Source organism: Chinchilla lanigera, unplaced genomic scaffold (assembly GCF_000276665.1).
Source record: "Chinchilla lanigera isolate Chin_1 unplaced genomic scaffold, ChiLan1.0 scaffold00051, whole genome shotgun sequence".
Lineage (NCBI taxonomy): Eukaryota > Metazoa > Chordata > Mammalia > Rodentia > Chinchillidae > Chinchilla > Chinchilla lanigera.
Genome location: NW_004955452.1, coordinates 2,077,417 through 2,096,373, shown reverse-complemented (window position 1 = coordinate 2,096,373; position 18,957 = coordinate 2,077,417). Strand labels below are relative to the sequence as shown.

General features: G+C 58.6%; 1 protein-coding gene across 2 annotated transcripts in view; it reads left to right on the top strand.

The window, feature by feature from the left end:
• Hspg2 (heparan sulfate proteoglycan 2) overlaps positions 1 to 18,957 on the top strand; it is an 85,510-nt gene that overhangs the window by 45,564 nt on the left and 20,989 nt on the right. For both annotated transcript variants that reach the window (XM_013519589.1, XM_013519588.1), the window contains exons 34-62: positions 2,563 to 2,655; positions 2,943 to 3,023; positions 3,243 to 3,473; positions 4,906 to 5,019; positions 6,606 to 6,733; positions 6,839 to 6,925; positions 7,482 to 7,540; positions 7,698 to 7,865; positions 7,960 to 8,070; positions 9,812 to 9,912; positions 9,996 to 10,176; positions 11,442 to 11,567; positions 11,713 to 11,865; positions 11,949 to 12,091; positions 12,355 to 12,490; positions 12,571 to 12,725; positions 12,946 to 13,096; positions 13,734 to 13,879; positions 13,963 to 14,098; positions 14,433 to 14,584; positions 14,743 to 14,878; positions 14,972 to 15,123; positions 15,766 to 15,901; positions 16,059 to 16,210; positions 16,922 to 17,060; positions 17,157 to 17,308; positions 17,995 to 18,130; positions 18,220 to 18,371; positions 18,542 to 18,680. In XM_013519589.1, coding sequence (XP_013375043.1) covers positions 2,563 to 2,655; positions 2,943 to 3,023; positions 3,243 to 3,473; positions 4,906 to 5,019; positions 6,606 to 6,733; positions 6,839 to 6,925; positions 7,482 to 7,540; positions 7,698 to 7,865; positions 7,960 to 8,070; positions 9,812 to 9,912; positions 9,996 to 10,176; positions 11,442 to 11,567; positions 11,713 to 11,865; positions 11,949 to 12,091; positions 12,355 to 12,490; positions 12,571 to 12,725; positions 12,946 to 13,096; positions 13,734 to 13,879; positions 13,963 to 14,098; positions 14,433 to 14,584; positions 14,743 to 14,878; positions 14,972 to 15,123; positions 15,766 to 15,901; positions 16,059 to 16,210; positions 16,922 to 17,060; positions 17,157 to 17,308; positions 17,995 to 18,130; positions 18,220 to 18,371; positions 18,542 to 18,680 — 3,946 coding nt within the window. The remainder of the gene's footprint in view (positions 1 to 2,562; positions 2,656 to 2,942; positions 3,024 to 3,242; positions 3,474 to 4,905; positions 5,020 to 6,605; positions 6,734 to 6,838; positions 6,926 to 7,481; positions 7,541 to 7,697; positions 7,866 to 7,959; positions 8,071 to 9,811; positions 9,913 to 9,995; positions 10,177 to 11,441; positions 11,568 to 11,712; positions 11,866 to 11,948; positions 12,092 to 12,354; positions 12,491 to 12,570; positions 12,726 to 12,945; positions 13,097 to 13,733; positions 13,880 to 13,962; positions 14,099 to 14,432; positions 14,585 to 14,742; positions 14,879 to 14,971; positions 15,124 to 15,765; positions 15,902 to 16,058; positions 16,211 to 16,921; positions 17,061 to 17,156; positions 17,309 to 17,994; positions 18,131 to 18,219; positions 18,372 to 18,541; positions 18,681 to 18,957) is intronic.

Here is an 18,957-nt window from a genome sequence, read left to right as displayed (position 1 = left end):
CAGCCTGCAGCTGCTCTTCGAGCAGCTCCCCCTTCCTCCTCCTCCTCCTCCTCCTCTTCTTCCTCCTCTTTCACTCCTCTGTTTTCCCCAGCAGGCTCTCAGGTATGTGCCAAGGGACCTACCTGAGGATCCCCACCTACCATGCTTTCTAGACCTGGCCTGTTCTTCACTTCAAATTTCCCTTTAAACGGATCCTATACCGATTTAGTCACGGTAGTTACACATTTCTTAAATACATGTGGAAAGAGCCACTAGATTTTAAAGCATTCCCAGTATGCCGTACATCTCTTGGGGTCCACGAGAGGGACATGCCGGGCATGGAGAGATGCTGGCCCACGCCCCACCCGGAGAGAGCAGCGAGGTCCCAGGCCCGGAGGGGAAGCCAGCTGCCCAGAGAGCAGGCTGGGGGCCTGAGTGGGGGGCAGGTTGGGTCCTGTGCCTCTTCCCCAGTGCTGGGCCTCCCTGCAGCATCGCTGTCCTCTGTCCTGCCCCTGCTCTTACGACCTACCCTTCTGTCCTAGTTCTCTCTCTCCTATGAAGGCTTCTCTCTGCTTCCTGGAAGCCTCTATTATTGGCAGCTGCCGCGAGCCTTCCTGGGGGACAAGGTAACGGGGAGTTGGGATTGTGACAGATGGGTAGACTGAGGCCCATAGCCGGGAAGGGACTTCCTCGAGGCCCCAAGTGCAGGTCTCCCTGCAGCCACGTGCTAAGGAAGGAGTTGCTGTGTGCCGTGTTGGGTACAGGCAGAAGAGCAGTGTCCAGAGCTCAGTGTCGCTCCAGTTATTGCTGTCGAAGTTGATGTTGGTGTTCTTGCCTTTGGCATTGGCCTTGGCGTTGGTTAATATTGTGTTGATTCTGCTTCCGTCTTGTTCCTCAAATGGTGCAAAGCACCTCCTCACAGTGTGGCTAATATGCAACAAGTTAATGAGATAGGAGGGACAGGCAGATGTCAGGCAAGCGGGGAGTAAGCAAGGGGTCGGCAGTCACGGGGAGTTGCCCACTTTCAATGTGTTCTCGGTGCTGTGCTGAGTGTGTCATATATGTGTTCTGGGTTGCATGATCCTCATGATTCTTTTAAAAGTGACATTTGCACTCCCCTTTCCTTATGGGGAAAGTAGGGCTTAGAAATTTAAGCAACTTGCTGGACGTGGTGGCTCACGCCTGTAATCCCAGCACTCAGGAGGCTGAGGCAGGAGGATCATTGCAAGTTTGAGGCCAGCCTGGACTACAGAGTGAGCACAAGGCCAGCTTGAACTGCATAGCGAGACCCTGTCTCAAAAAGACAAAAAAAAAAAAAAGAAAGAAAGAAAGAAAGAAAGAAAGAAAGAAAGAAAGAAACTTAAGCAATTTGTCCAAGATGTCCATTCAGACAGCTGGAATTTGAGACCTGGTCTCTCACACTCCAGATTCCCCCCGCCCCAATCACTGTGCCACACACACCTGCAGCTTGCTGGAAATTTGGTCCCATAGGTGGCTGTGAACTTGCTGGCATCCAAGCAAACAGGAAACTAGTTATTTGGTTCTTGCTCGGTAACACCCCGAGCTCTTTACTTAGTCCCGAGCTTGTGGAGAACAGCACCGGGGCCTGTGTTACCCAGGGCCTGGCATGTGCCCAGCAGGTGTTTGAGAAACACCTTCCCACCTGAGTGAGCACACAGATGAACTAGTGGGGCGGGGGCTGAGGCAGTGTGGTATGCCTGCTCTGGTGGCTAAGGAGAGAAAGGAAAGTCCGATGGGGCAGAGCTGGGGCCTTAGCTGGCCACGTGAAAGCCCTTGAAACACCCACAAGGACTCTTCCCATCCCACCCAAAGAAGACCCAAGTCTAGTTGGTTTGTCTGCAACAGAGAATTCATTGGCTCATGCAGCTGCAGCTCCAAGGACGTCTGCTATCAGGCATAGCTGGATCCAGGGCCTCCCGCGGGCTTTATCTCGGTTGGCATCCTTCTGCAGCTTCTCATCGAACTGGAACAGGGAGCTTCTCTGTGCCAGGAGAGAGAGAAGTGCCAGGTTCCCTCGTCCATCCTGACTGGGGGAGGACAGTGGTGGGCTGTGCAGACTGCCCAGGCCTGGCTGGTTCTGCTGTGGAGGAGGAAGCCTGCTGCCCTGAAATCACACAGGCTGCGTGTAGAGGAAGAGCCGCTCATTAAGGAGAACCTGGTGTCATTTCCAGAAAGAGGGGAAGGGATTCTGGGCAGACCAAACACACCTACCCAATGGGCAAGACATGAGGGTCGCCTCAGCCCGCACCTGTGGCTGAGGACAGTTGCCCGTGGTCATTACCTCTGTCACTTTGTGAGAAATTCCTGTAACTCAAAAGGCACTGGAAGCTTGTTGGCTGAGAGAATCTGGCAGTGGGGAATGGGAGAACCCCGTAAGTGGGAAAGAGGCCACTCAGCACCACGGGTGATGCTGGAAGGGGCGGAGAGGTAGCTTATTTCCCCGGTGACCACAGGCCCCCAGGGGCAAGGGTGTGGCCCAGATGCCGAGGGGCCTTCACTGCAGTCAAACCCACTCTCCCAGGGCCCTGGGCACCCTGTGTGACAGGATCTGTCTCCCTGCAGGTGGCAGCATATGGCGGGAAGCTGAGGTACACCCTCTCCTACACTGCAGGGCCGCAGGGCAGCCCGCTGTCTGACCCCGATGTCCAGATCATGGTGAGCACTTGGACGCTTGGTAGGTGGAAGGGGAGGAGAGGAGCCATGCCCAGTCCCAGTGTCAGTCACTGAGCTGGCCCGACAGCCTGCTGTATCAGGCCCACACCCCTCAGCCGTGGCCCACTGCTGGGCACAGGGGCAGTGCGCAGGTGCCAGTCTCCGCAGGGCACAGGAACCTGGGAAAGCAGAGGTGGAGGGGCATAGTGGTGGGGAGAGTCGGGTCCGGGGTGCCCCTTCTCTCTAAGAGCCCCTCAGCTCCCCTTCCGGTCCCACCCATGTATCTCCAGGGCAACAACATCATGCTCGTGGCCTCGCAGCCGGCACCACAGGGCCCTGAGAGGAAGAGTTACGAGATCGTCTTCCGAGAGGTAGGGGAGCTCCGTGGCCACACGCTGTGTGACCCGCCTACCGTCCTGCCTGACTTGGAGCCCAGCTGTGATGCCACTGCCCTGCTCCTCCCTGCCCATCCTCAGCTCCCTGCCATCCTCCCCTCTTCCTGGGTCAGGTCTCAAAGGCCGAGAGGTGGGGACTGCAGGAGCAGATGCAAAGCCCTAGCATTCACCCACATTCGCCGTTGCCCCTCCCAGGAGTTCTGGCGCCGGCCAGATGGGCAGCCGGCCACCCGCGAGCACCTGCTGATGGCACTGGCCGACCTGGACGAGCTCCTGATCCGGGCCACGTTCTCCTCAGTGCCGCTGGCAGCCAGCATCAGCGCCGTGAGCCTGGAGGTGGCCCGGCCGGGGCCATCAGATGGACCCCGGGCCCTGGAGGTAGAGGAGTGTCGCTGCCCTCCCGGCTACATGGGCTTGTCCTGCCAGGTGAGTGTGCGCCCTCGCCGCTACCAGCATGCTGACCAGTGGTTGTCGCCATGGCCTGTGGTTGCTGTCGTGTCTGGATGACACCCTGCCCTTGGTATCATGAGTTACCCTTCCCAGCAGCCCTGAGATACGTGAATTCTCCCCTTTATGGACAAAAGCAAGGCTCAGAGGGATGAGTGACTTAGCTGGGGACATCCAGCAAACGTGACAGAAACTAGTTTGAACTCAGGTGTCATGGACTCCAAAGCCTTGGTGTCCCAACCACTGTGCAAGCCCTGCAGTGCTCCAAGGTTAGGACCCAGCTCGTGCCTTCAGGGAACGCTCCAGGGACAGGGAGGCCCACAAGGAGCGCAGGGGACTCTGGGCAAAGCTGAGCGAGGCCCTGTGTCAGAGAGGGGAGCTGTGCGGAGTAGAGAGCACTGTAGACAGGAAGAAAAATAAGCAGAAGCCTGGGAGGAGCGTGTGGGGAGCCAGCCTACACTGCAGCAGGTCAACTGCAAAAGCCAGTGAGGGCCCCTCCTGCCGAGGGAAGGCCACGCCTGCCAAGGGGAAGCTGTGGTCAGAGCTGGGCCCAGGATAGGGCTGGCTGGGAGAGAGTCAGAGGTGGGGAGTCCTGGGGCGCGGGCAGAGGGCCCCAGTTGGGTGGCACCCAAGAACCTCTGCAGGCTTTAGCCAGAGCAGGAAGCTCTAGGAGATTCGGAGTCTGTCTAACCAGGTGCCCACTTAATGTTTGATGAATGAATATTGAGGCCCAGGAAGGAGCCATAGAAGGAGGCAGGGCTGCAGTGCCAGGTGGGCTTCAGGAGGATCTGGCGTCGGCACATCAAGGACCCCCAGTTGGAAAACCCACATCTCTGCACTTTTCTCTCCATGTACCTTTTCTGGGGCCCCTAGAATTTTCAAACCCAGAGAATTTCATGTTCCTCGAAGTGACCGAGTTTGACACCTCTTAAAAAGGATGTACACTGTCTGCAGCCAGACGGACAAGAGTCACAAGCATCCCTTGGAAATGTGGGGAGGGAGGGAGGGCCCTCGAGGCTTCACAGAAGGGAAAGTGAAGAAAATTGTTCCCTAACCCGCCATTACCCATCTCAAATGGGAGAAGACATCCAGCGCAACCCACACTGCCTCTAATGGGTGTGACCCAGCGAGGAGGATCTCTGCGCTCTGGCTCTCCCCTGGGTCTCCTAGCCTGCTTTCTTGGCGCAGGGATGAAGCTTTTTAGTAACTTCTGGGGGCAAAGTCTGGGAGGCGGATGGATGACTACTACTATTTCCCTGCTGGCTGGCCAGGGAGACCAGAGTGGGGACAAGGGCAAAAGATGGGCCCCCAGTGTCCCCTCCAGGAGCCAGCGGGAGTCTAGGGGCTGGAGGGGGCACGAAGGAGAGGTCTGGGTTTGCTGGCTGGAGACCGAGCTTCCTCTGTCCCCCAGGACTGTGCCTCAGGCTACACGCGCACCGGGAGTGGGCTCTACCTCGGCCACTGCGAGCTGTGTGAGTGCAACGGCCACTCGGACCACTGCCACCCGGAGACGGGGGCCTGCTCGGTGAGTGCAGCGCTCGGACCTGGGCGGGGCGGGGCGGGGCGGTCTGGAGCTGCCTGTGGGCTGAGGGAGGGGACTTGGAAGGGCAGGGTGACGGGCCAGCGGGCCAGGTCAGCCAGAGCTGCAGAATATTGTCCTGTGTAGAGAGGGCTTTGGTTCTCAGCGTTTCTTATCCAAGTTGATACCTGTTCTTTGTGGAAGAACGAGTACAGGTTACAGAGATGAACGAAAAGGAAAGTTAAAATCCCTTGTCATCTTGTCCCCAGGAGGAGTCACTGCCCCTATGGGAGTGAACAGCTCGCCTGTCCCTTTTCTGGGCTGATACATGCTTTTCTGTGAGGTGCTGGGGGTTGAACCCAAGGCCTTGCACCTAGTAGGCAAGTGCTTTACCCTGAGCTACATTCCTGTCTTTTTTTATTTTATTTTTATTTTATTTTATTTTATGTTATTTTGAGACGAAGTCTAGCTAAGTTACCTAGGCTGGCTCCAAACTTGCAGTCTTACTGACTCAGTCTTTAGAGATCGAGTTACAGGTGTGCACTGCTACCCTGAGCTATTGACACTTTACAGATCGACTTAGGGTCATGTTTGGTGACTGTCTTTTTTCACCTACTCCTTCCTGAGCATCCTTCCTTATCTCCCCCTGCTTTTTTTTTGAGCCAGGATCTCCCCATGCAGTTAGTCCAGGACAGCTGTGAACTCGCTCTGTAGCTCAGGCTGGCCTCAGAGTCCATTGCATTTTTTTTAGACCTGGGCTTTTCAGAGAGGTGCATATAGAAACCTCCAGGTACAAACCAGGGCCAGAAGGTTGACAGAGCCACAGCAAAGCAAGGATCAGGGACCTGCCCCATTAATATAGCAAACCGGGTCTCTCCAGGAGACTGTGACACACACATTTCTGCGATGAAGTGTGTGTTTTCAAAGCTTTGACCCTGGTACCTGGGTGTACACCTTTTCTCTGAGACTAGAGGTTTTGTGTAAAAAATTATAAGAAATACAGCCATGTATTTCTTTTTTAAATTTTATTTTACATCTTTTTTTTTTTATCCTGGGAATCAAACTCAGGACCTTGTACTTGCCAGACAGGTGCTGTGCCACTGAGCTATATCCTCAGCCCATCCTTTTAAAATAATAAAAATAAAAATAGCCGGGCATGGTGGCACACACCTGTAATCCCAGCACTCGGGAGGCTGAGGCAGGAGGATCTTTGCGAGTTCGAGACCAGCCTGGGCTACAAAGTGAGCTCAAGGCCAGCCTGAACTGCATAGCAAGACCCTGTCTCAAAAAGACAAAAAAATTAATTAATTAATTAATTAAAATACAAATGAATAAATTTTTAAAAACATCATCTTTTTGATAGCTGTATGGGTACAGGTACTTTTGTAATCTACCCAGCTTCCTATTTATAGGTGTTTAGGTTTATTTCAACACCACCAACAGAAGTACCTTTGTAATGAAATCTCTGTGCCCTCCGTGATTATTTAACACAGTTCACAAGCTTGGAATTTCTAGGTCAAAGGATTCAAAATTGAAAGGCTTTTGGTAAATATGGCCCAGTGGCTAGAGTCTGATGCCCCTGTGACCCGCAGCAATGCCAGCACAACACTGCCGGGGAATTCTGCGAGCTATGTGCTCCTAGCTATTACGGAGATGCCACGGCCGGGACGCCTGAGGACTGCCAGCCCTGTGCCTGCCCGCTGACCAACCCGGAGAACATGTGAGTGCCTATGCTCAAGGCCAGAGGCCCGACTCTCACTGCGGGGTAGAGAGAGCGGGGCGGGAGCGGGCTTCCGGTGGCCTGACCTTTGCCTCCCTGCTCCAGGTTCTCCCGCACCTGTGAGAGCCTAGGGGCCGGCGGATACCGCTGCACAGCCTGTGAGCCTGGCTACACCGGCCAGTACTGTGAGCAGTAAGTTTGCAAACGGGAAGTCGCGGGGAGACGATGGTGCAGATGGATGCTTACAGGCTGCGAGAAGTTTTCTGAGAAGAGGACAGCCTGCTCCAGGAGGCTGTAACAGGGCAGAGGTCCCGTCCTCTGGGATGCCTCCCGATCTCAGGGCTGGATTCACGCCCTGCCCTGTGTCCTTGCAGCCTGATACACGCCCCTCGCTCTTGCTTCACATAGTTTTCATCTTGATTTCCCAACGAGAAAGTTCCACGAGACCAAGGTCTTCATCATGTTCAGTGTTACATCTCTCGCTCCTAGTATGGTGCCTGGCACTTGGTAGTTGCCTACTAAGTGTTTGTTGAGTGAATCTTTCCCCAGAGAATGAAGGCCTTATCTTTACCCAACCTGCTAACATTCCCCTCCAGTGTGGGGCCTCTCTCATCCCCAAAGTCCTTCCAGGACCCTGAGCCACCTCGCCCCTCACTGGGCTGCCGGCTGAGCTTCTTGCTCCCAGGTTCACTGTGAGGCTCTGGGTTACTTGAAACTTAACAGAACCGGCCCTCGTTTCTCCCGACAGGTGTGCCCCCGGTTATGTGGGTAACCCCAATGTGCCAGGGGGCCGGTGCCTGCCGCAGAGTAAGTGGGGCCATAGCCTGGGGTGGGGGTGATGGGCCAGGCGGGGGACCTAGGGAGCTGGAGGGACGGTGGGCTGAGGCGGGAGGGCAGAGGTCCCTGAGACAGCGCTGCCTGCAGGGGCTGCTGCCTGAATGGCTTCTGCTCCCTCCCACCCCAGCAGACCAAGCCCCGCTGGAGGTCCAGGTCCATCCGGCTCGGAGCGTAGTCCCCCAGGGGGGGCCCCACTCCCTACGGTGCCAGGTCAGTGGGAGCCCACCCCACTACTTCTACTGGTCCCGTGAGGATGGGCAGCCTGTGCCCAGCAGCACCCAGCAGCGACATCAAGGTACCCAAGCCCCCGTGAGTCCCCCAGGGAGAGGGATGCCTGCCTGCAGGGCTGGGTGGAGAAGGAAGTGTGTGCTGATGAGCCCCCTCCCCAGGCGCCGAGCTCCACTTCCCCAGCGTGCAACCCTCTGATGCCGGGGTCTACATCTGCACCTGCCGGAACCTCCACCACGTCAACGCCAGCCGGGCAGAGCTGCTGGTCACTGGTGGGTTCCTTCCCCCCTGTGCCTAAGATTGCAGCCCTCAGCAGAGGTGCACTCATCTGCCAGGAGGGGGTGGTGGAAGCTGGGTGAGGATGGTGGCCATGGAGACGGGGACGGGTTGGATCCCAGACCCGTTTGGGAGGCAGGATCACCAGACTTGACTCTGGTCCAAGAGGGCAGAGGATAGGATGCTGCCCGACCTGGATTCTAGCGCCTGTGTGGGTGAGAGCTGTTTCTGAGACCCAGAAGGCTCCAGCTGGAAGGGGTCTTCACTAGGGCTCCCCTGAAGCAAAGTCTGAGACAGGATTTTTTTTGCAAGTAGTTTAGGGAAAGGAAGTGAGACAGGGAAGAGAAGGCATCTGATGAAGGGTATGTTAGGAAGCAAATTGGGGCCAGGAGCAGGTTTTGCTTATTGTGGGTAAGGAAGCCCCGGGAGCCAGTGTAAAACATGAGCCTCGGAGTCACTTGCTCTGGCATCCAGGGAGCTGGAGTGTGTGTGTGTGCCGGGTCCTCTCACTCACTGACAGGCCACCTGTCTCCCCATACAAGAATGCACAGTGGGCTCCGGGAGCCCCAGAAAGTCTCTATGCAAAGAAACAGCTGGCAGGAGCCAGGCAGGAGGGCACTGGGATAACTAGGTGGAGAGACCTGGGTGGGGACGGGCAGCCCCTGCTTCCAGTGGGTCAGAGGCATCACAGATTTGGTTTGGACTTGTTACAGTTGGAGGTGTTTGGGGAGACACCTGAGTGGGTTGGTCACCAGGCACTGGCAGGGAAAGCTTGTGCAGAACAGGGCCCAGGGCAAAGCCTCAGGGGGCAGATGTCCAGCTGAAGAGGGAAGGGCAGGAAAAGCTGGAGGGAGCAGGCCTAGAGGGGAGGCAACGCCACAGACAGAGGCAGGAAGGGAGGAGGGGGAGGGGCTGCCAAGAGCGCCACTGGTCAATGCTGCCAAGGGAGTAAGAGAAGGGCGGGGAAATGACTGGCGAGATCAGGCTTTGACAGCAGTGGTCGTCAGTGGGGAGAAAAAGAAAGGTAGTGAGGGGAGGAGGTGGCAGGTGGAGAAGCCTCTTTCCTAGGTATTGGCTCTGAGAGGAAGCCATGCAGTGGGGAGGGCAAGGGGTCAAGGAGGCATCTTCAGCAATGGAAAATTCCAGAACATAGTGGTCCATGGAGCAGTATGATCTCACCATGAGGAACAGGAGAGACTGACATGGTGTCAGAGGAAGGAAGCTCCCAGGAGGGGTCTGCCTCTCAGAAGGTGCAGGGCGGCACAGGGCTGGCAGGAGAAGGCACCTGCAAGGAGACTGGGACTTTGAGAAGATGGAAATATTCCTAACTAGTACTTTGCGTTAGCTCAGCCAGTGTGAGTTGAGGCCATGAGCAGTGACAGTGAAAGGGTGTGTGGGACGCTGGGGGAGGAGATGGGAAATAGTTGCTCAGAGGAGGGAAATCGACCCACTTGGGGAGATCCAGTTGCAATGCAGTATGAAATGTTAAGAACTCATTGGTGACCTGTGGTCATGTCCTGGAGCCCGAGTGACACCTCTAGCCACACTGTGCTGTGCTCAGTGCCAACGGGGAGGACCTAGGGGGTTGGCCCAACCAGGATAGGGAAGGAAGGGTAGCATCTAAGTGGGAGCAGGAGGGAAGTCACACCCAGAAGTGGGGACAGAGAAAGAGAATGTGGCCACAGGACAGAGACCTACCCAGCTCTCAGCTCACCAAGGGTCTTCCTGCGCCCACAGAGGCACCAGGCAAGCCCATCACAGTGACAGTGGAGGAGCAGCGGAGCCAGAGCGTGCGCCCTGGAGCTGATGTCACTTTCATCTGCACTGCCAAGAGCAAGGTAGGAGGACAGAGCCTGGGGCACGGGGTCTGGGCACTGGGACCCTGAACCCCACATCATCCACACCTGCTTTTGCCCCAAAGTCTCCTGCCTACACCCTGGTCTGGACCCGCCTGCACAACGGGAAGCTGCCCTCCCGAGCCATGGACTTCAACGGCATCCTGACCATCCGCAACGTGCAGCCCAGCGACGCAGGCACCTACGTGTGCACCGGCTCCAACATGTTCGCCATGGACCAGGGCACGGCCACGCTGCATGTGCAAGGTACATCTCCCCCCCACAGCTGACCTGCACCCAGCGTTAACCCCACGCCCACCAGGACTGCGCACTGTTCATGCCACAGGTCATTTCTGAGTACCTGTGGTATACCAGGTCCGGGTCCAGGCTCTGGGAAGAATGACAAACAGGATCTCAGTCCTGTGGGGCGTCTGTCCTGGTAGAGGCGACCACAGCAAGGGTGCAAATGAACAAACAAGAGCCTTGCAGTCCTAGGGTGGGGAAGAGCGAAGGGATGAAAAAGTAACAAGCAAGGTGGAAGGAGGGTGGGCTGCTGTGATAGGAAAGCGGAGACCTGTGGGAAAAGAAGGCGTTGAGCCAGTGAGAGAGCTGGTGGAGTGGTCCAGCAGCAGGAGCAGTGTGTGCAAAGGCCGTGAGGCAGGAGCATGTCCGTGTGTTTGAGGTACAGAAAGGCCACCCTGGCTAGATCTGTGGGAAGAGGATAGGGAAGGAGCCTGAAGGTAGAAGCAGGGGTGAGAGCACGCAGCATGTGGTAGACTGGTGGTGAGAGGGTTATTAAGGCAGTAGGGCACTATGGACAAATTTTAAATAGGGAAGTAACAAGGTCTTTTTGAAGTTTGGGGTTTTCTGTTTGTCTGTTTTGTTGTATTGCATTAATGGGCACTGAACCCAGGCCTTTGTAGTAAACTACATCCCCAGTCCTTCCTAAGTTGCCTGGGCTGGTCTCAAACTTGTGATCCTTCTCCTTCAGCTTCCCAGAGTGCTGGGATTACAGGCTTCCACCACCAAACCCGACTTCCCATTGATGTTTTAAAAGTCCCCTTGTGAAAGGCCAGGCGTGGTGGTGCATGCCTGTAATCCCAGCACTCCAAGCTGAGGCAGGAGGGTTTCTTCAAGTTCAAGACCAGACTGGGCTACGTAGCGCATATAAGGCCAGCCTGAACTACGTAGCAAGATCCTGTCTCAGAGAGACAGCGAGCAAGAGAGATCTTTTGAGCCAGCCTGGTGGTGCATAGCTATAATCCCAACACTCTGGGAGGGCGAGGCAGGAGGATCCCAAGTTTGAGCTCAGTGATACGCTGGCTCAAAAAGTTTTAAAAAGTCTGGGGATATAGCTCAGTAGGCTCACCCCCTAGTACCACCAAAAGAAAAAAGAAAAAGAAAGCCCCTCTGATGCCGTGGGGCCAATGGCCATAGAGGGCTAGAATGAGAGCAGAGAGTGGCGAGGAGGCCATTGCTGTGACCCAGCCAACACTGCCCATCCTGAGCACATCTTTCTTGACCCTCACCAGCCACAGGCACCTTGTCTGCTCCTGTGGTCTCCATCCACCCACCGCAGCTCACCGTGCAGCCCGGGCAGGTGGCGGAGTTCCGGTGCAATGCCAGGGGAAACCCCACGCCCACCCTTGAGTGGATAGGTGAGGCCGTGACGCAGCGATGCTGAGGGCTGACCTGGGCATTCAAGGTCCAGCCACGGGCAGGACCCGGGGAGGGACTCAGCCTCCCAGAGGGCTGGAGTAAGAGCAGTCCCAGGGCTTGCTGACCCCCATGTCTCCATGCCAGGGGGTCCTGGGGGCCAGCTCCCTCTGAAGGCACAGATCCACGGAGGCGTCCTGCGCCTGCCAGCCGCCGAGCCCTCAGATCAGGGCCAGTACCTGTGCCATGCCCTCAACAGTGTCGGGCAGCACGTGGGCAGGGCTGTTCTCCAGGTGCACGGTGAGCAGGCCGGGCTGGGCAAGGGACTGAGACACAGGCCGGGCGCAAGGCAGCCAGAGGCTCTCACAGCGCTCTGTCCGCAGGGGGCAACGGGCCCAGGGTTCAGGTGAGCCCAGAGCGCATCCAGGTGCACGAAGGCCAAACCGTCAGGCTGTACTGCAGGGCCACGGGGGTGCCCACCGCCACCATCACCTGGAGGAAGGAGGGCGGCAGCCTGCCCCCACAGGTGAGCGGTCTGCCCCTCCCAAGCCCACTGGCTCGGCGGCATCAGCCCACCTGCCCTTCTGCACCCTGCCCACCTCCTCTCTGCTCCCTTCCTTTCCTGTACCCGACAGGTAGCCCCAGCTGTCTCTGCCCTCTCCAGGCCATCATCCTCAGGGCCCGCTTGACCCGGCTCAGTGCCTATCCCCCCGGCTACCCCTCTGCCGGCCCTCCTGTGCTCACCCTTGCCCCATCTCTCGGGTGGCTAAGCCTCTCTCCACGTGGCAGGCCCGGTCTGAGCGCACAGACATCTCCACACTGGTCATCCCGGCCACCACGTCTGCCGACACCGGCTACTACCTCTGCGTGGCCACCAGCCCCACAGGCACAGCCCAGGCCCGCATCCAAGTGACCATCTTGTCAGGTGCAGGCCGAGGGGTGCCGAGGGGGTAGGAGGGCAGGCCGGGGCCCCCCTGAGGTCAGCTTACCCTCTGCTGCCCCCAGCCTCAGGCGCCAGCGCGCTGCCGGTCAGGATTGAGTCTTCATCACCATCTGTGACCGAAGGGCAGACGCTCGACCTCAGCTGCGTGGTGGCAGGCTTGGCCCACACCCAGATCACGTGGTACAAGCGAGGGGGCAGCCTGCCTCCCCACGCCCAGGTAGGAGGCTCCCTGGCCCACGCAGGGTCCTGGGCTGGCATGGAGGCTCTGGCTGGGGTGGCCGCTGTGCAGATGGAGGTCGTCCTCCCCAGCGAGCCCCAGCACCCAGGGCCAGGCTCTGTCCCGGGAGAGTTTGATGACTGAACCACGAAGGCCCAGAGGGAGCGGAGGCTTCAACCCTGCCCCTGTCTTCACACACCTTCCCACCTCCCCGGCCCAGGTCCACGGTTCCCGGCTGCGGCTCCCACAGGTCTCTCCAGCCGACTCCGGAGAGTATGTGTGCCGCGTGGAGAGCGAGGCGGGGCCCAAGGAGGCGTCCATCATGGTCTCCGTGCTCCACAGCGCCCAGCCGGGCCTCACCCACGGCCCCGGTGAGGAGACGCATGGGCTGTCCCTTCTGCTCTGGCGTCAGGATGGGGGACATTCCACTCGGGTTTGGGCCCTCTGCCGCCTGCCTGGGGAGTGAGGCGCCGGGCATGGGATGGGATGGGATGGGGCTGGCCCGGCTTCCCTGGTGCCACGTGTGAGTGTGGTTTCAGGTCCCAGTGAAGCAGCAGTGTTTGGGTCCCTCCGAGTTGGGAGCTGGGCTGCCCTGGGATCCAATCCTGACTCTGCCCTTTGTCAGCCTTGATCTAGTTCCTTGCCTTTGGGGACTTCCGTTTTCTCCTCTGTGGGTTGGCGGTTTTAGTACTTGCTAGGTGGGGGCGGGTGTGGATGAGCCGGGGTCCGGGGAAAGCCCTGGGAGCACGTGGTGAACACCAAAGAAGGAAGTGGGGTCGTTGCTGGCTGCGTTCTCCAGGGCAGCCTGGCAGTGACCATCTCAGGCTCCCCAGTCTCCTTGTCAGGTTACCCTGGGCAGAGGGGCCGGGAGCCTGCATTGGAGGTGCGGATGGAAGGCTCAGCTGGCCGGGCAGAAAGTGGTTCCTGCCCAGAAAGGCCTCAGGTCCACGCTTCCAAGCTAGGGCCTGGTCACCTCGCATAGCCTCTGACTGACCCCTCTGTGCCCAGTGCCCGGCAGCACCCAGCCCATCCGCATCGAGTCCTCTTCCTCCCACGTGGCCGAGGGGCAGACCCTGGATCTGAACTGCGTGGTGCCTGGGCAGGCCCAGGTCACATGGCACAAGCGCGGGGGCAGCCTCCCCGCCCGGCACCAGGTACCGGGACCTCCAGGCCAGCCCACCGCAGGGGTCGGATGGGACCGCTCTGGCCCCGCCCAACCTTGCCTGTTCGCACACAGACCCACGGCTCGCTTTTGCGGCTGCACCAAGTATCCCCTGCCGACTCAGGCGAGTACGTGTGCCACGTGGTCCTTGGCTCCGAGCACCTGGAGACCTCCGTGCTGGTCTCCATCGAGCCCTCTGGCTCTATCCCTGGTGAGTGACTCTGATGACCTGGAAAGCTGGAGGAGGCTGCGAGCCTTCGCAGGGGGTCCGGGTGCCTGCTGGTGCCATCTACCCTGGAGCTGATGCAGGGCCCTGTCTGAGTGCTCTGCCATCTTCCCAGCAGCTTTCCTTGGCCACGTCACTGCTCTGGTTCCTGCTCCTGCCCTGCCTCCCTTTCCTCTCTTCAAGCCTCACCTCTCCCTTGCCCCATGCCGTGGTCCTCTGTCGCATTCCCAGGCGGATCTCAAGGCAGAGCCAGCCCCGGGTGGGTGGTCCCCGCCAGCTCTTCCAGGAGCATCTGCTACCCTCAGCCCTGTCCCCACAGCCCCAGCACCCATCCCACCTGTCAGGATCGAGTCCTCATCCCCCACGGTGGCCGAGGGGCAGACCCTGGATCTCAGCTGCGTGGTGGCAGGGCAGGCCCATGCCCAGGTCACGTGGTACAAGCGTGGGGGCAGCCTGCCCGCTCGGCATCAGGTACTCATACCTGGAACAGCGGGCGGGGGCCTTGGATGGTGGGTTGTGGGCTCCCAGCTCCCCATCTGGGGGCCTGGCAGTTCCCAGACCAGGGGACAGGGGTCAGGCATCTGCTAGGGTCCTGGACACCCTCTCACACCTCTGTCCCCACTGCCCAGGTCCGCGGCTCCCGCCTGTACATCTTCCAGGTCTCCCCAGTGGACGCCGGAGAGTATGTCTGCCGGGCCAGTGATGGTGTGGAGGCCTCCATCACAGTCACAGTGACCAGGGCCCAGGGGGCCAGCTTTGCCTACCGTGAGTGGGGCCAGCAGGCAGAACAGGGCACCAAAGGAGAGGCTGGGCTGCTTTAGAGAACCAGGGTGACCAGGAACCTCTTCTCTCCCTCAGCTCCAGGCAGCACCCAGCCCATCCGCATCGAGTCCTCCTCCTCCCATGTGGCCGAAGGGCAGACCCTGGACCTAAACTGCGTGGTGCCTGGACAGGCACATGCCCAGGTCACGTGGCACAAGCGCGGGGGCAGCCTGCCCGCCCGGCACCAGGTAAAAGGGCCGGGGAATGGAGAGGCTGAGAGAGGAGGCCCCTGGGTGGTGGGCAGGGAGCCCCTCTAAGACAAGGGAGGCCATGGGTCTCTCGCACAGCCACGTGGTGCATGGTTAGAGCCTGGGTCCAGGTCCGGTCAGCCTGGTGTGAGGCCAGACCCCAGACTCATCAGCTGTGACCATAGGCAAGTTACTTAGCCTCTCTGTGCAGTAGCTTCAGCATCTACAAAATAGAATTGTCTCCAGGATCAAGTTAAATAATGTACTTGCAGACTGCTCAGAGCTCGAGCCCTGAGCTATTACGATTGTCACAGTACCTTTAGCTATGGTTATAGTGCATCTTGTGGGTTACCACTGGTTGCAGGAGCTACCGTTATTTTGTATAGTAAGTGGGAGCGACGCCCACTTAGAGTAACCACTGCACAGGGTGCATCTTGACTCCGTGTTCTAGTGTGTGCCCAGCACTGGTGCTGTATGGCATTAGTGGGTGCCCCGTTATCCGCGCCTCCTGTGCACCCCTACTCCTGGGGTGCAGCCCTCTCCCCCTACCAGGCGGGAACTGCTGCCAGCTCAGAGAATGCTGCAGGCTGCAGGTCACGGACTGGGGCAAGGCACCCTCTGACTTAACGCCCCCCCATGCAGACCCATGGCTCACTGCTGAGGCTGCACCAGGTGTCTCCTGCCGACTCGGGCGAGTACGTGTGCCGGGTGGTAGGTGGCCCCGTGCCGCTGGAGACCTCCGTCTTGGTTTCCATTGAGCCTGCTGACTCTGTGCCTGGTGAGTAGCACTGGGGAGGGCTGGGCCACCCAGGGGTCCCCACTCCAGCCATGGACCGAGCCTCCATCTGCACTTCCCATGAGACCAGTAGCCCTGTCCCCCCTCATACCCATCTCTTCTCACCCCCTGTCGACTGACCCTCTGCCTCTGTCCCCAGCCCTTGGGGTCACCCCCCCAGTCCGGATCGAGTCGTCTTCTTCCCACCTGGCCGAAGGGCAGACCTTGGACCTGAACTGCATGGTGCAAGGGCAGGCCCATGCCCAGGTCACCTGGCACAAGCGCGGAGGCAGCCTGCCCGCCCGGCATCAGGTAGGATGTGGAGAGCAAAACAGGAACCTGGAAGACCCTTATAACAGCAGAATAAGCAGCACAGGCTTGAGCTGGGAGTAGCTCAGGGGTTGGTGCTTGGTTAGCATATGCAAAGCCCTGAGTTCAGCCAGGCGTGGTGGCATACACCTATAACGCAGGAGTCAGGAGGCTGAGGCGGGAGGATTGCTGTGAGTTCAAGGCCAGGATGAACTACACAGTGAGACCCTGTGTCAAAAAACAACAAACAAAAGCCCTGGGTTCAGTCTCCAGCATCACAAAAAAGAAAGGAGAGGAGGAGGGAAGGAGCGGAAAAAGTGAGCAGCACAGGCTTTGCATTCAGGCTTGTTCGAGTTTAGGCACTGCCTTGCTGCTTGCCCGCTGTGTGACCTTAATTCAGTTGCTTGAATTCTCTGATCTTTAATGTCTTCATCTGTCAAATGGGATCACACTGCCTGTTTCCCTTAACATGACAGCAAATGCTACCTCCAACTTTCCCCGGTGTCAAGTCTCAGCAGTCCCTGGCGTGGACGGGTGACAGGCTGGGTCCTGTCCTAACTCTGGGGCAAGGAATTTGAAGGGTCATGAATGGCGCTTCTTCCTGGAAGAGCTCCCATCAAGCTCCGACTGGCAGGGCGGGCTGGGAGGGGCCCAGGGGAGGAGACGGGAACCTGGCCTGGCCCTGAGCCTGCCGCCTCTGTCCCGCCCATCCAGGTACACGGCTCCAGGCTGCGGCTGCCCCAGGTGACCCCCGCCGACTCCGGCGAGTACGTGTGCCGCGTGGCCAGTGGCTCAGGTACCCAAGAGGCCTCCGTCCTTGTCAACATCCAGCAGCGCCTCAGCCCCCCGCAGTGTGAGTGTCTCAGGGATCTGGGCATGTGGTGGGGGCGGCTAGAGGCTCAAAACCCCCTAGGCCATGCTGACACCCCGCCTTCTCTCACCCGCCCAGCCCAGGGTGTGGTATACCCCATCCGCATCGAGTCCTCCTCCGCCTCCCTGGCCAATGGGCACACCCTGGACCTCAACTGCCTGGTGGCCAGCCACGCCCCCCACACCATCACCTGGTACAAGCGTGGAGGCAGCTTACCCAGTCGGCACCAGGTACAGAGCTGGTGGGCAGGGAGAACACCGGCTCTTGGGGAAGTTAGAGAGGCTCTCGGCACCTTGTTCTGTGCTCACTCAGTCATTCAGCAAACACTGCGCAACCTCATAGATAGACCTGGATTGGTGCTGATGATACAGCTCTATGTTCTACTGACCTCAGTTGGATTCACTCACTCACTAAATATCCCTGAGACGCTGCAGCACACATGCCCAGTGGAATAAGACGGGGGCCTGGCGAGGCATGGTGGCCCAAGCGTATAATCCCAGCCACTTGGAGGAGGCTGCAAGCTCAAGGCCAGCCTGAACTGCATAGTGAGACCCTGTCTCAAAAAGATAAAAATAATTACATTAAATTAAAGAATTAAAAAAGGCTGGGGATGTAGCTCAGTGCAAAGGCCCTGAGTTCAGTTCCCAGCACCGTTACAAAAAGACAGGGCAGACATGCTGAATGACAGCATGGGTGGCCGTCAGGACACCGCTGGGGAGGGCCGCTCAGGTTTTCTGGAGGGGTGACAGGTAAGAGCAGCACAGACCACAGCCGGGCCACCTGCCCTGCCAGGAGCCTCAGGAAGGCTGCTAGGGAGGCCAGGTGACGGGGGCGGCTTCCAGAGTCAGGTGTCAACGGCAGCCATGCCTCAGACATGGTGGTACCACCCCTGTCCACTGCCCCCTGCTCCCTCCAGATCGTGGGCTCCCGGCTGCGGATCCCCCAGGTGACCCCGGCAGACTCCGGCGAGTATGTGTGTCACGTCAGCAACGGCGCTGGTTCGCAGGAAACCTCACTCATCGTCACCATCCAGGGCAGCAGCTCCTCCCACGGTGAGAGGGCGAGGACGGGTCTGGGCAGGGGGGTGCCCAGCACCGTCGCTGTGACCTGACTGTCTGCATTGTCTGTCACCCGCCCCCAGTGCCTAGCGTCTCCCCACCAATCAGGATCGAGTCCTCGTCCCCCACGGTGGTGGAAGGGCAGACGCTGGATCTGAACTGCGTGCTTGCTGGGCAGACCCAGGCTACCATCATGTGGTACAAGCGCGGGGGCAGCCTGCCCGCCAGACACCAGGTACAGACTGGCGCCGCAGGCACGGGTCCCTGCTGTCCTGGGTGAGCCTGGAGGGACTGCCCGGGGCTCCTTCTCATGCCCAGGACATTCAGGCATTCTAGACCTGAGCGTGTCCCAGCCATGGGGACCCCGTGGCCCTCAGCTCCCTCTCTCTCCTCCCACGTCCCCAGACCCACGGCTCCCGCCTGCGGCTGCACCAGCTATCCGTGGCAGACTCTGGCGAGTACGTGTGTCGGGCCAACAACAACATCGACGCCCAGGAGGCCTCCATCATGGTCTCCGTCTCTCCCAGCACCGGCAGCCCCTCTGGTGAGTCTGACAAAGACCCTCATCCCAGGAAAGGGACAGGGAGACCTAATAACAGGGTCCCTGAGAAGGAGCCTTTGAGTTAAGAGTCTTTAGACTTGGGTGGTGGTCAGGACAAGGGCTCTGCATCACCAAGAGACTGAGCCAGTTATTCTTGCCTCTTGGCCTCAGTCTCCCCATCAGTAAAATGGGGATGTTGACTATTCTGACCTCATAGAGCTGCACTGTCTCATATGATGTTGTTAGCCAAGGGCAGGAGTTAAATTTTTTTTTTTTTTTT